This window comes from Oncorhynchus keta, chromosome 30 (genome assembly GCF_023373465.1).
Source record: "Oncorhynchus keta strain PuntledgeMale-10-30-2019 chromosome 30, Oket_V2, whole genome shotgun sequence".
Taxonomy (NCBI): domain Eukaryota; kingdom Metazoa; phylum Chordata; class Actinopteri; order Salmoniformes; family Salmonidae; genus Oncorhynchus; species Oncorhynchus keta.
This window is the reverse complement of record NC_068450.1, coordinates 47694062-47709150: the sequence shown is the minus strand read 5'-3', so window position 1 is coordinate 47709150 and position 15089 is coordinate 47694062. Positions and strand designations below refer to the sequence as shown.

Genomic DNA, 15089 nt, shown 5'->3' with positions numbered 1-15089 from the left:
AATACATTTTACACACACAATGTTCCCACCTTGTCGAATGAACAAATGACTCGGCATTTCTAAAATGGTACTGAAACGTCCTGTTTCCATCACAACTGTTTTTTAAATATTTTTTTTATAGAGTAATGTTCCGACTTTACTCGCCTAAAAACTGTGGATGGAAACGTGGTTAGAGTCCTATAAGACACAATACAGACATCCAGTTTTGACAAGAATGTTTTGCATTAGGCTATTTAGTGAATGACATACAGTGTAATAATTAATGTTATTGCACAGTGGAATTAGGGGTCTTTGTTTCAAGCAGAGCGATGGTCTCTGAGCTACAATAAGATGTATTGCTGGAATGGAATAAAATCCTGCACAGCCTGTAGATCCCCAGGCCCAAGTTAAAGAGCCAAGATCCTCTTCAAATGGGTAACTTTTAACCAACAGCCCCCTGAAATGTTTGCCATGGTGATAGGCAAGCCCCCCCCCAAAAAAAACAAAACAACAACAACATTTTAGAATCTTCTCCAAACTCCAGCTGAAAGGTTAATGATATTTGGCTGGTTTCAGTTTGAAGCGAGGGACACAGAACGGGGCAACACAATCAACAGGTCGTAGGCAATAATGACACTTTTAATGGTGAGGCAGTACTGTATGTAACACAGTGACCCGAAACTGTGACACACACTCCCCTCCCCGTGTCACATCAATCATCATCCCAAATATCAGATGCAAAGACTAGAACACAAAGGAACAACAAGAACAGAGGACAAAGCCTTCCACCCAAGCATTTACAAGATTGAGAAAGGAAAACAAACTGCTTTAGAGGCCACTTTAGAGATATAGATTGTATATAGATTGTGTGTGTGTATATATATATACATACATACACACACACATACACACTAGGTCCCCCTCACTGGGGGCTGATTAGTACACGCTGTGGGTATTTCATAGGCTTTTTTAAATACACGTTAAAGTGTCATTATTATATATATACTTTTATACAGAGACACATTGGTTTCGCTACAGGGAAGAAACACTGCCTGTCACAGAGTTTATAACTTCACATAGCTGCATGTCCATTGTTCCACTGGTCTTATTCTTGCACCAGTCACTGGCCATATAGAGGAAGAGACAGGGTATGTCTGGACATAGCCCACAAGTCAAAAACGTACTCTCCACTGTCCTTTTAGGCAGCATAGTAAATACAACAGAGCCAACTGGTCCACCAGGGAAGAAACAGTATGCCTTTCTATTGTTGCCTTCACGAATAAAGATCCAAAGAAAGCAAAATAAAATGATGGTTTGCTAATCATATATAGCTGACAGATGTATTGCAGGATGCTGACAGTAGGCTACACTGAAACCCGTTGTTCATTTTTTTCCTAGCTTGTTTCAAAATGGACGATACAGAGAGATACTGCAAAGTAAGACTAGAAAGGGTTAATTCCCCATTACAGAATATAGAAACAAATTTCAAAAAGAGTCTCTCTGTGGAGAAAACATTTTTCCTAAATGAAAGTGTAAAACAAAGGAGAGGATGACTATTTCCCCTCTTCTTTTTGACAGGTAATAATAGTACATTCTGCATTGGAAGAAGAAGGTCTTTGATGTTATGTCATTGTCGATGTTCCACAAGTTAGTCAAGGTTGTCGTCTGAGTTGTTGAGCCGCCCGTCACCCTCCCGTCACCCTCCCACACAAAGGCTCGCCGGTATGCAGGAAGGGACAAAGCCATCCGTCCCTTAGACTGGAGTCGAAACCACGGCGACGACCCTCACGACTTGTTGTCATCGTAGAGGTCGAGCGATGCCTGGATGTCGGGAAGCTCCATCTCACAGACCACACTGCGTGGGGACAGGGAGTTCCGGTTGAAGAAGTGGCCACCTGCAAAGGAACATGGGAAAATGTCAATGTCAGTGACACCAAGAAATATTACACACCTCCCAGTTAGATACTTACACTACATGGCCAAAAGTACTTGGACACCCCTTCAAATGAGTGGATTTGGCTACTTCAGCCACACCCATTGCTGACAGGTGTTTACAATCGAGCACACATTCATTCAATCTCCATAGACAAACATTGGCAGTAGAATTCCCTATACTTAAGAGCTCAATGCCTTTCAACGTGGCACCGTCATAAGATGCCACCCTTTCCAGCAAGTCAGTTCGTCAAATCTCTGCCCTGCTGGAGCTGTCCCGGTCAACTGCAAGTGCTGTTATTGTGAAGTGGAAACGTCTAGGAGCAACAATGGCTTAGCCGCCACACCAGTTCACAGAACAGGACCACTGAAGTGCGTAGCATTCAAAAATCGTCTGTCCTCGGTTGCAACACTCACTACAGAGTTCCAAACTGCCTCTAGAAGCAATGTTAGTTGGGAGCTTCATGAAATGGGTTTCCATGACTGAGCAGCCGCACACAAGCCTAAGATCACCATGTGCAATGCCAAGAGTTGGCTGTAGTGGTGTAAAGCTCGCCGGCATTGGAGCCTAGAGCAGTGGAAACGCGTTCCCTGGGTTTGGCGGATGCCAGGAGAACACTACCTGCCCGAATGCATAATGGCAACTGTAAAGTTTGGTGGAGGAGGAATAATGGTCTGCGGATGTTTTTTATGGTTCTGGCGAGGCACCATAGTTCCAGTGAAGGGAAATCTTAACGCTATAGCATACATTGTAGACTAATATGTGCTTCCAACTTTGTGGCAACCGTTTGGAGAAGGCCCTTTCCTGTTTCAGGATGACAATGCCCCTGTGCACAAAGAGGTCCATACAGAAATGGTTTGTCGAGATCGGTGTGGAAGGACTTGACTGTCCTGCTTAGAGACCTTACCTCAACCCCGGCAAACACCTTTGGGATGAATTGGAACGCAGACTGCGAGCTTGGCCTAAACGCCAAACATCAATGCTCGACCACACTAATGCTTTTGTGGCTGAATGGAAGCAAGTCCCCTCAGCAATGGTCCAACATCTAGTGGAAAGCCTTCCCAGAAGAGTGGAGGCTGTTGTGGCAGCAAAAGGTGGGACCAACTCAATATTAATGCCCATGATTGTGCAATGAGATATTTGATGAGCAGGTGTTCACATACTTTTGACATAGTAGTGTATCTAGAGAAGATGATGCCTGGCACCATCAACAAACAACCAAGAAAAATGTAGTGTTATTCATACTTTAGTCTTAGCATCTGTAAATTAACCTCATTACAAGAGTCACTGGGATTGGACACCATCATGGACATTTGCAGTTGAGTAAAAGTGTGAGTGTAAGACATGGTGAGGTCAAACTGTGACATTGTGAATCCTCAATATTCCTCAAACTGCTATAGAACCACAAGCCAAGAGAGTTATATGTGGAAGAGCACCCGGACCATCTTTTGAATCATAGTAATCATCAATATCATTGATACCTCAATAAGATCTAAGCAGTGTTATGTAAAAAGGTTTGTGGCCTGACGATTCTGATGTGAGGTTAGACATGTAATGTAATATCTAAGAAATCGTGCCATCTACTGGGGATAGTTTTGCATTACGGCCAAATAAACAATGAGCAGACAAAACATTAGGAACACCTGCTCTTTCTGCGACACAGACTGACCAGATGAAAGCCATGATCCTTTATTGATATCACTTGTTCAATCCACTTCAACCAGTGTAGATAAAGGGGAGGAGACAGGTTATGGAATGATTTTCAAGCCTTGAGACAATTGCGACATGGATTGTGTATGTGTGCCATTCAAAGGGTGAGAATGGGCAAGACAAAATATTTAGGTGTCTTTGAACAGGGATATGGTAGAAGGTGCCAGGCGCACTGGGTTAAGTGTGTCAAAAACTGCAACACTGCTGGGTTTCGTATGTGTATCAAAAATGATCCACCACCCAAAGGACAATCAACCAATTTGTCACAACTGTGGGAAGCATTGGAGTCAACATGGGCCAGCATCCCTGTGGAATACTTTCGACACCTTGTAGAGTCCATGCCCTGAGGAATTGAGGCTGTTCTGAGGGTAAAAGGGAGTGCAACTTAATATTAAGGTGTTCCTGATGTTTTGTACACTCAGTCATGGTCACGGATGAGCACAGAAGAACATTCAACTTTCTGTAGGGAGGTGTGTGTGTGTGTGTCTGGTTTAGATGAACAAGAATAATTGGTGTCATTCAATCAATATAGTAACGCATGCACATACACACAACGTAGTTTTTGTGAAATTTCCGGACTTTGTGGAGTAAAAATGTTTGACCATTAAAAATCCAGATTTTCCCTAACCCTTCAGCTTAAAATAGCATTGTAACACATTCAAGACCTGAAAAATGTCAGGACATTTGGGTGAAATGTTAGGAAATTGTGGTCCTGATAATGTATGACAACCGAATACAACACTTACATTCACATAACAAGTCAAAAGGAGGGATCCACAGTGGTTTAATGTCTCAAAGCGCTTTGCCCTATTACAACAGCAAAAAATACTAACAATACAGAAAAGGTACAGTAGTACAAGCTTACAAATACAATACAGAAAAATATGTCACAAGAAGGCAACATTGCCACGAGGCTCCGGCAGAGAAAGGGTCTAGAGGGGCAACCACGTGATGGTCATTACTCCTCCCACTCCAGGCTGGAAGATAAGGAAGAGGAAATGAATGACATTTGGAAAATAAGGTGGCAGAAGAAAGAAATAGCATGCAAGCAGGATCAGAGAAGGGAAATGCAATTGATCTGAACATAAAAAAAATACTTTTCTCTTGTGTAAGGCACTTAGCTCTTAACACTTTTTATTTTCATTTTATTTGGAGTAGAGGGGATGGATGGAGGCTGTGGCTTCCGGAAATGGTTGTTCTGATCTAGTGCTACTTTATTGGGCAATATTATGAAACACTACTCACACTGTCTCCGTTAATAGATGTGCAAACATGCACAATCCAATATTATCTTACTTTTTTTAAACTCTTAACCGCAAAATGTATCAGATACATGCCAGTACCCATGTCAACTGTACTTGACTTCAGTACAAATATAAACTATGCTACAATTGTGCTGTTAAAGTATTTCGATTTATGTTAGCTGGGATCAAAAGTTTAGCAAATTAATGGGACACTACCACATTTGCCACATCTGAATAATAGTCTCAGATTGTTTTGCATCTGTCTGGACTGTAATTCAAACTCCATTGTCTTGGCAATGGTTCAAAGTAGTCAGAGTTGAGCCAATTTCAGATATCCACAAATCCAGGAGGATAGGCCTGGATTCTGGCTTAGTTAACAGGAAATTAAATAGACAACAATATTCTGTGACAAAACCATCAGGACTATATGAAATCAAATCTTGAATGAAAGTACAATTGAATCCAGTAGAAGAAAGATTTAACTATGGAAGTGGATGGTGGTACTCACTCAGGGCTGGAGAAGCTGGCAGTGGCCTTGATGATCATATAGAACAATGTGAGAGCGCTGAGAAGGCCGAAGCTGGCGATTATAAACCACTCCTCTGTCAATAAAAGGAAAGGAGGGGAGGGGGGGTTGTCACTGCAGCCCACCATGCTATGGGTTAAAAACCGAGTCCCCACAGGAAAACACAAAATATCTTTCCTCTCTTTGAAAACCAATGTGAAGCGGAAAAGTCAGGAGGATGAAGAGACGAGAAGATGAAGAAAGATGGGGCGTGTCCTTAAGATCCAGAGGAGAGCGACAGAGGAGAGAGGCAGGATGAGCTCGAAGACAGGAGATAAAGACCTGGAAGCACGGGCATAGTTTAAAGACAGAGTGTTATGCACACACAGGCAAATGTGCACATACACAGACAGACACATACGCATGACCTCCAACGCACCCACACACACACAAAAGCAAAAATCGCACGCACACATGCACCCACACAGCACACACCAACTGCGACAGAAAGAGAAACAGAGGTGTATGTAGGCCTACAGTGCATGTATCTATACAATGCATGTACACAGAGTATACCAAACATTAAGAACACCTTCCTAATATTGAGTTGCACCCCCCCTTTGCCCTCAGAACAGCCTCAATTTGTCAGGGCATGGATTCTACAAGGTGTTGAAAGTGTTCCACAGGGATGCTTGCCCATGTTGACCCCAAAACTTCCCACAGTTGTGTCAAGTTGGCTGGATGTCCTTTGGGTTGTGGACCATTCTTGATACACACGGGAAACTGTTGAGTGTGAAAAACCCAGCAGCTTTGCAGTTATTGACACAAACCAGTGCACCTGGCACCTACTACCATACACACCCCCCCCCCCGTTCAAAAGGCACTAAATATTTTGTCTTGCCCAATCACCCTCTGAATGGCACACATACACAGTCTCAATTGTATCAAGGCTTAAAAAACATTATTTAACCGGTCTCCTCCCATTCATCTACACCGATTGAAGTGGATGTAACAAGTGCCATCCATAAGGGATCACAATGTTTTGTATACTCAGTGTATAGTACTAATGTAAAGGCAGTGGCACTGAACACATTGAAAGAAGGAAATTTAGTCACATTATCAAACAGCATAAATTGGGTGGATTTAGGAAATAATGACTGGTTCATTTATGGAAGTAGGCCTAGGTACTAAGAGTTATAAAATAACTCACCTCACTCTATTATTTAGCTGTTGAAGTATTCACACTGATTAGCTGTGTTGTATGCATTACTGAATTACAATTACTAGCTTTAAGCGAAAGGACAGTACACAAGTAGTTGTCGTAATAACTGCAGTGAAATTTCTCATTTTGTTGCTGCAGCGCTGTGAAAATAATTTTTTTCCCCTTCATAAATAGTTATGCACAGTAAAACAGAGTGGGGTGTAACATTTCTTTTGGTAGGGGATCGGTACATTACAGAATGGCTTTTTGCCAGTTGTGCTTTTAGCCTTCTCGTGGTTGAGGTTAGGATCAGGGTGGGATAGGGATTATGGATTATACAGACAGTGGCAGCGGGATTCAGGAGGGAGGGGGGGCTGTATTGTGTGTGTGTGTGTGTGTGTGTGTGTGTGTGTGTGTGTGTGTGTGTGTCAAAAGAGGGGATGAAGAGCGGTACGGAGGGGGCAGGGAGGAATTTAGGAAAAATATTGTGTGTGTGTGTGTGTCAAGTCAATTTACCAAAGGTTTGCAGCTCCAGTAAATATTTTGCTACTCTAGTTATTCAGTTTAAAAAGTCTGTTTGGCCTTCACTCATTATTTAAAATGGCATAACCAGAGACATTTTATTTTGTCAAGGTGCATTCCTTCACTTTGTGTTTTGAACTGAAAAGACGGAGCTTGCATTCTGATTTGCCAGGATATAAATGCAATTGTGGGACACTTTTAAACAATTTTAATGGGTGTGTGGGTCACAGAGTGTGCCTGAACTCGAAAGGTTGAGAAGGAGAGAGAATTAAACAAAAAAAGAGAGAATTTCTGTTCTATTGTGTTCCAATTTTACAACACTGAATGTAACCTTTCATATCAATAAAGTCACTAGAAATAAGAAAGAGTGTGTCTGAAGCGTAAGCTGCTTACTGGTGACGGCGATGTTGATCTCTCCGGTGCGGGGGGTGAGTTCTCCGCTCTCGGAGGGGATCTGGGGTCCGGTACCGAGGGGGCCTCGGTGCAGAGGCTCCAGGCTGATGGACGTCTCACTGGACAGGTCCACCAAGGCCGTCCGCTGGCTGGCCATCGTCTGGCTGCGCCCTATCCTGTGGTCCATGTCAAAACCAGCGTTATCCACGCACGGCAGGTTGGGCTAAAGGGGGAGAAGTAGTAAAAACACAGGGGTTAGGGGAATTTTATGGTTAGTGGTTGAAGTCCAATTTATGATATATTAACTTTTGCCAATGTTAGCTCACGCTAGAAAGAACAGAGGCACGGCACGTTTTTAAACACAACTCGATGTTTTGATCGCTGACCCCGATTTTGACCCTGAACCCTAGCAAGTAGCTCTTGTAGCAGCTCATCAGATCCAATGATACCACTTTAGTCTGTTCTGGTATGACTCTAATTTCTGGTGTCCGAGCGATAGTTCCACAACTTGCCAGCAGGGGGTATACTAGGGCTGTCTATACATTAGGTCACAAACAGCTGGCATAAACCGAGGGTTATGCAATCGCCTGGATAAACATCTGTCACAATGACCGGGAGCAGCATGTGAAGGGCAATCTGGGGCAATCACATCTTAATCTACAAAACAACACATGCAGTTTAATAGACAGTGAAAGAGTTTGTTGTATTCTACAGTTAATCATCATAAACATGTGAAATTGAGACATGTTTACATAATATCTTCTAAGGTCATCTTTTTCCTCTCATTATTTGGGTCAAGAGTATCGTGTGATCAGGCGAGGGGGGAAAAAAAAGGGCTGAGGCCATACCGGTACCGGCATACTAACTTTAACACATTTCCACTGATAAGGCACTAAGACATCGACTACACTAATACTCACCATGATGCCCAGAGCCTTGAGGATGTTCAGCTTACACATGGGGCAGGTACAGTGCTCGTTCAGCCAGGGGTCCACACACAGCTTATGGAAGACATGTCTGTGCAGAGAGCGAGACAGAAACAAAGAGCACGGTTGAAGAGCACGAAGCCACCTCCACAAACAAGCCCCCCCAAATGGCCGACATGGGGCTCTTCAAAATCCGCTTTGGCCCTCTTTTCCCCCCTTTACATCCTGCGACTGGAGAATGACTGCTCTGTTTGAGCCGGCTAGGAGGGCCTGTTGTGTCTTTAACGGCAGCAGAAAGTTGGTGGGAAAAGGAAACGAGTCACGCTTTATAGACACAGTGGTCATTGTGGGGCAACTTAGACACAAAATGGACATCGTGTGTCTTATGACACAAGGCGGCCATTGTGGATATGAGAGAAACATCCTTTAAAATATATATATATATATATATATATATATATATGAATGGTCTGTTCCATATTATTACATAACGGCGGATGGCCAGTTTCACTGCACTTCAAAAGGACCATTACGACCACATTCACGGTAGCTTCTCCCGTCTACCTGAGCTCCTTAATGTCTTTATTAAAAGGCATGGTACGCAAACCATTTCAACGTTAAATATCCTTATGTGGAGCATCCATAAAACAATACAAGGCCCCATTTATTGCTGAAGAACACTTCCTTAAGTGCGAGTAAAAACAATGCATAATAGAAAATACTCCTAAGGACAAACATAAAAGTGCAACGGTGGATTCTGCTAAGTGCCTGTCTAACATAGACTGGCATTTCCTGGGCATGGAGTGTAAAGTGCTGTTCCTTTTCAAAGCCTCTAAAAGTGGGGGCACCCGGCCTCTAGCACTGCTTTATTGGCTTTCAAGGCAGGCACAGAAAACAAGGGCTTTATACATTAATGAGGAGTCCGTTTACCATACAATGGCTTGGGGAGAAAGTCGGTGTGCAGTCAGAAGCAGAGCTGCAAGAGAGGGTCTTCTGGATAAGACGCGAGTGCAGTCAGACTCGGATAAGAGCTTGCGTTTCAGTTTGTCTTGTTTCACAGTTTAAATGTGTGTGTGCCACAGGAGGTCGGTGGCACCTTCATTGGGGAGGACGGGCTCGCGGTAATGGCTGGAGCGGAATGAGTGGAACGGTGTCAAATACATCAAACACATGTTTCCATGTGTTTGATGCCATTCCCTTTAGTTCGTTCCAGCCATTATCGTGAGGCGTTCTCCCCTCAGCAGTCTGTGTGCGTGACTGTAACGAGTGTTGGTATCGGTCTGTGTATGATATAAGTGAGCAACTACAGTCAGGGAGAGATTGCGCTCAGAGTATTTGGGCGGTATCCCAAATGGCACCCTATTCCCTATGTAGTGCACTATAGAAGGAATAAGTAGTGCACCACATAGGGAATAAGGTGCCATTTGGGATACTCCCTTTCTTAGAGCAGCAGGGGGAAAAATTGACGGTCAGACAGACGGGTTATTAGATACTATACCATATGGCATCACGGAAAAAACGCAACATACCAACCAGAATAAATTTGTTTTTCCTGTCTTAGTTGGTATATTTGGTTTATCCGGATGGCATCTGTTTTGACATCTAATATGTTTGCCTGCCTGCCTGTATATCCGTCTACCTTTCTGTCTGTCTGCATGTATATCTGTCTACCTGCCGGTATAACTGTCTACCTTTCTGTCTGTCTGCCTGCCTGCCGGTATAACTGTCTACCTTTCTGTCTGTCTGCCTGCCTGCCGGTATAACAGTCTACCTTTCTGTCTGTCTGCCTGCCGGTATAACTGTCTACCTTTCTGTCTGTCTGCCTGCCTGCCGGTATAACTGTCTACCTTTCTGTCTGTCTGCCTGCCTGCCGGTATAACTGTCTACCTTTCTGTCTGTCTGCCTGCCGGTATATCTGTCTACCTTTCTGTCTGACTGCCTGCATGTAAAGTTGAAGTCGGAGGTTTACATACACTTAGGTTGGAGTCATTAAAACTCGCTTTTCAACCACTCCACAATTTTTTGTTAACAAACTATAGTTTTGGCAAGTCGGCTTGGACATCTACTTTGTGCATGACACAAGTCATTTTTCAAACAATTGTTTACAGACAGATTATTTCACTTATAATTCACTGTATCACAATTCCAGTGGGTCAGAAGTTTACATATTCTAAGTTGACTGTGCCTTTAAAACATTTGGAAAATTCCAGAAAATTATGTCATGGCTTTAGAAGCTTCTGATAGGCCAATTGACATAATTTGAGTCAATTGGAGGTGTACCTGTGGATGTATTTCAAGGCCTACCTTCAAACTCAGTGCCTCTTTGTTTGACATCTGGGAAAATCTAAATAAATCATCCAAGACCTCAGAATTGTTTTTGTAGACCTCCACAAGTCTGGTTCATTCTTGGGAGCAATTTCCATAACGCCTGAAGGTACCACGTTCATCTGTACAAACAATAGTACGCAAGTATAAACACCATGGGACCAAGCAACCGTCATACTGCTCAGGAAGGAGACGTGTTCTGTCTCCTAGAGATGAACATACTTTGGTGCGAAAAGTGTAAATCAATCCCAGAACAACAGCAAAGGACCTTGTGAAGATGCTGAAGGAAACAGGTACAAAAGTATCTTTATCCACAGTAAAACGAGTCCTATATCGAAGAAGAAGCCACTGCTCCAAAACCGCCATAAAAATCCAGACTATGGTTTGCAACTGCACATGGGGACAAAGATCATACTTTTTGGAGAAATGCCCTCTGGTCTGATGAAACAGAAATACAACTGTTTGGCCATAATGACCATCATTATGTTTGGAGGAAAAAGGGGGAAGCTTGCAAGCCGAAGATCACCATCCCAACAGTGAAGCACGGGGGTGGCAGCATCATGTTGTGGGGGTGCTTTGCTGCAGGAGGGACTGGTGCACTTCACAAAATAGATGGCATCATGAGGGAGGAAAATTATGTGGATATATTGAAGCAACATCTCAAGAAATGAGTCAGGAAGTTAAAGCTTGGTCGCAAATGGGTCTTCCATATGGACAATGACCCCAAGCATACTTCCAAAGTTGTGGCAAAATTGCTTCAGGACAACAAAGTCAAGCTATTGGAGTGGCCATCACAAAGCCCTGTCCTCAATCCTGTAGAAAATGTGTGGGCAGAACTGAAAAAGTGTGTGCAAGCAAGGTCTACAAACCTGACTCAGTTACACCAGCTCTGTCAGGAGGGATGGGCTAAAATTCACCCAACTTATTGTGGGAAGCTTTTGGTAGGCTACCCAAAATGTTTGACCCAAGTTAAACAATTTGATGGAAATGCTACCAAATACTAATTGAGTGTATGTAAACTTCTGACCCACTGGGAATGTGCTGAAAGAAATAAAAGCTGAAATAAATCACTCTCTCTAGTATTATTCTGACATTTCACATTCTTAAAATAAAGTGGTGATCCTAACTGACCTAAGGCAGGGAATTTTCACTTGGATTAAATCTCAGGAATGATGAAAAACTCAGTTTAAATGTATTTGGCTAAAGTATGTAAACTTCCCGACGTCAACTGTATATCTGTCTACCTTTGTCGGTCTGCCTGCGAGCATATCGGTCTACCTTTCTGTCTGCCTGCCTGTATATTTGTCTCCTTTTCTGCCTGTCTGCCGACCTGTCTGAAAAATCCCCATTAGTTCCTGCCAAGGCAGCAGCTACTCTTCCTGGGGATTATTAGGGATTATGTTGGTGCTATGGTTTGAGAACTGAAATACTGGTAGTTGTTGTTACTGCATATCCTTGGATATCCTACAATAATTGGCTATCGAGACTGTTCTGTATCTGTCTACCAGCCTGCCTGTCAGTCTAGCTAAATCTGACCAGAAAACTTCCCTCCATTGACAACACACTGTCCTATAGACTGATATTAAATGTACAGAGACACAAATTGAGTGGCCGTCAAGTATACTCCCATTACTTCAATGCATTTAGTTATTGATTGGGGATAGCAGTCTGTACTTAAGGGAGGCTCCAATGGGGTTGGTGTTCAGAGATACTGAATGCAGACAGAGAAGGACGCAACATGCACCCACATGATAAGGACTGATAAACTCCATTCTACATAAACAGCCCGGTTGTCGCCACTCGTTCTCTCACTCCCTCGCCCTGGTTTACTCGTTTGTCCTCATTTCCTCCCTCTCTCTGTTCCCTCTCCTCCAAGTCCGTGTGAATAAACCATGTGTTTGCCATCGGATCAAGTCTTAGATTATGGCATCTCTACAAAACTACAAGTACTGAGGTTACCCAGAAAAACTACTAGTGCATTCTTGGTATCATTGCAGTGTGACACACACAGGTAGCGATGAAGGGCAGGAACCAAGGGTACATTTACCTTTGAACCACTAACATGACCAGTCAATCGCACATGTTACTCTAAATCTGTAATTAGCTTATCCATGGATTGTGGACAAAAAAAGATCTCTGTAGCTAGCCTAACTCTGACACTAATTCAGTAATTTTGAAATGGTGATTATCCTGCATTGCATTGTGTCTATTACTTAAATAAACGATAGCAGGTTGAGGCCAGCCAATTCTAACTTTTCAATTTCCTTTAAAATGTTTGAAACATGTAGACAATCAGCATGTCCACAATTTCTGTGAGGACGTACACGCGAAGAAGACTCGCCCATTTCAGCCTCATAAGAAGGACCTGTGTCCTTCACTTCCCCTTCTCACAGCAATCTGAGTGCTCCTCTTTGACAGAGACTGGATAAGCAGGATGGATGGAGAGCATTAATGGCGATTGGCCAGTTTAGTCCTGGACTGTGTTTACATTTCTGATATCTGATCTGTACTGAGCTGGTCTGTGCTGAAGAAGGGGGTACGTCGTCCTTGCGTCAGTTGGGCCAAATGAAACACAGCCCCAATGCAATTATGCAGAGATTGGCCGGCTGAGTCAGCTGCTACTCAAGACCAAGGGTGCATCTCCAAAGTCTAGGAGAACTTTGGAGATGCATCTGCAGAGACAGGATAGGTGAAAGCAATGTGGCTGGATGCCTACTGGGAATCGTCTTTCACCTGTCCAGTTCTTTCACATCAGTGCAGATGAAAGAGAGGAGGCAAGTAGAGGAACACTTTCTGGATGTGCCATGTTCTGACCGAATGATTGATATGTCTTGACATGTCTTCAGAAGGACACCTTGGGACACATCTTGAGAGTGACTGTGATGACCAGCAGTGTCCTGTCCCTTAGTCCAGTTTCTTAGTTCCATCAGCAAAGGCCAGAGAGGACACGGCAGATGGCGCAGGGAGGGGTGTGTGTATGTGTGTACGAGACAGAGAAAGACAGTGTCCGTGCCTGCGTGATCATGAGCCTAAGTGTGTGTGTGCACGTTGCAGAGTGTGTGTGTGGGTCGGAGGAGGACGTTTAAGTACGTGTGTGTGTGTGTGGGTCGAAGGAGGAAGAGGACGTTAAAGTACGTGTGTGTGTGTGCGGGGGGGGGATGATGGTGCTGGATGCGCCTGGAGGTCATTTGGCAGCGCTGGGTCTAAATATAGCCGGAGCGAGCTTGCAGGGGTTACGACTCACAGCGAGACCCGACGGCCTTGATAGCAGAGCGTCTGCATTTCCAAAACAGACCAGACTCCATTTAGCCAGAACTCCTCCCTCTCTCCCTCACTCCCCCTCCTTTTTCCTGGCAAGAGCTTAAATGTCAACTCTAACAGACATTACATTTTCCACTTCCTTTGTAAACCTTAGTGATCCATGTATGTGTCCTACAACTGATCCTAAATCAGATCCAAATGGTCAAACCAGAGGTGATTGACAGGTAGTAAAAATGGGATTTTATGGATTAAACATTTTTCACCTGACCTGCACACGTACAGTATTTAATTTTCGCTCGTCCTGTTTTCATATTCCTGTGGTGTTATGTATGTGGGCAAATGACCTATGGCTAAATTGTTGTGGGGCGTGTCTCTGGTCTAGCCTGATGTGCGTCAGTACATTCGTCCCACTGAGCAGAGCAGCAGAAAAGGTGTGTGACGGATGAGTGTGGTGATTACCTCAGACAGGAGGAGAGATGTCAGGGACGGGTAGAAACGCACGTCACAGGAGGAGGGAGGGAAGGAGAGGAGGAGGGAAGGAGAGGAGGAGGGAAGGAGAGGAGGAGGGAAGGGGATGTAAGTGGATGGTGTGACATTGAGAATGAGTGGATGGCGGACATGTTGCATTCCAAATCCGAGTGAGTGTCTGTTGCGTGTAAGAGGGGCAAGGACGGCGTCAGGCTGTCAGCTAAAACTCCTGGTTTAGGATGTATATACTGTAGGTACTGTAGGTACTAGGACAGACACACAATCTTGTACAACTAACCTTATGGGGACACAAAATTCAGTCTCATTAAAGATCCTATTTTCCTTAACCCCTAACCCCAAAATGTAACCCCTAACTAACAAAATGTCTCTCCCCCCAATCACTCACTTGCAGGGCAGGATGCGGACCACGTCGTTGAGCTGGTAACCCTCGATGCACACAGCGCAGTGGTTGAAGTCCGGGTCTGTCTCCTGCAGGAGACAGACAGTACAGTCAGTGTTAGACAGCCACAACTAACAGGAAGTCATCTACAGAGGGAGTGAATGAACAGTGACAATGAAACAAATGCTTCACTTTTGACCATTCGTATTGAATATCAACCAG

The 15089-nt window shown here is 43.9% G+C and overlaps 1 protein-coding gene across 5 annotated transcripts in view; it reads right to left on the bottom strand.

Moving 5' to 3' along the window:
• Positions 1-597: 597 nt before the first annotated feature.
• rnf130 (ring finger protein 130) overlaps positions 598-15089 on the bottom strand; it is a 69271-nt gene continuing 54779 nt past the window's right edge. For 2 of the 5 annotated variants that reach the window (XM_035744567.2, XM_035744569.2), the window contains exons 6-10: positions 14874-14956; positions 8408-8504; positions 7488-7710; positions 5375-5468; positions 4390-4599 (exon numbers count right to left, since the gene is read on the bottom strand). In XM_035744567.2, the coding sequence (XP_035600460.1) occupies positions 4581-4599; positions 5375-5468; positions 7488-7710; positions 8408-8504; positions 14874-14956 (516 nt within the window). In that variant the 3' untranslated portion in view covers positions 4390-4580. Of the gene's footprint in view, positions 1875-4389; positions 4600-5374; positions 5469-5522; positions 5714-7487; positions 7711-8407; positions 8505-14873; positions 14957-15089 lie in introns of those variants that run through there. The other 3 variants (XM_035744568.2, XM_035744571.2, XM_035744573.2) reach the window with 2 other exon arrangements.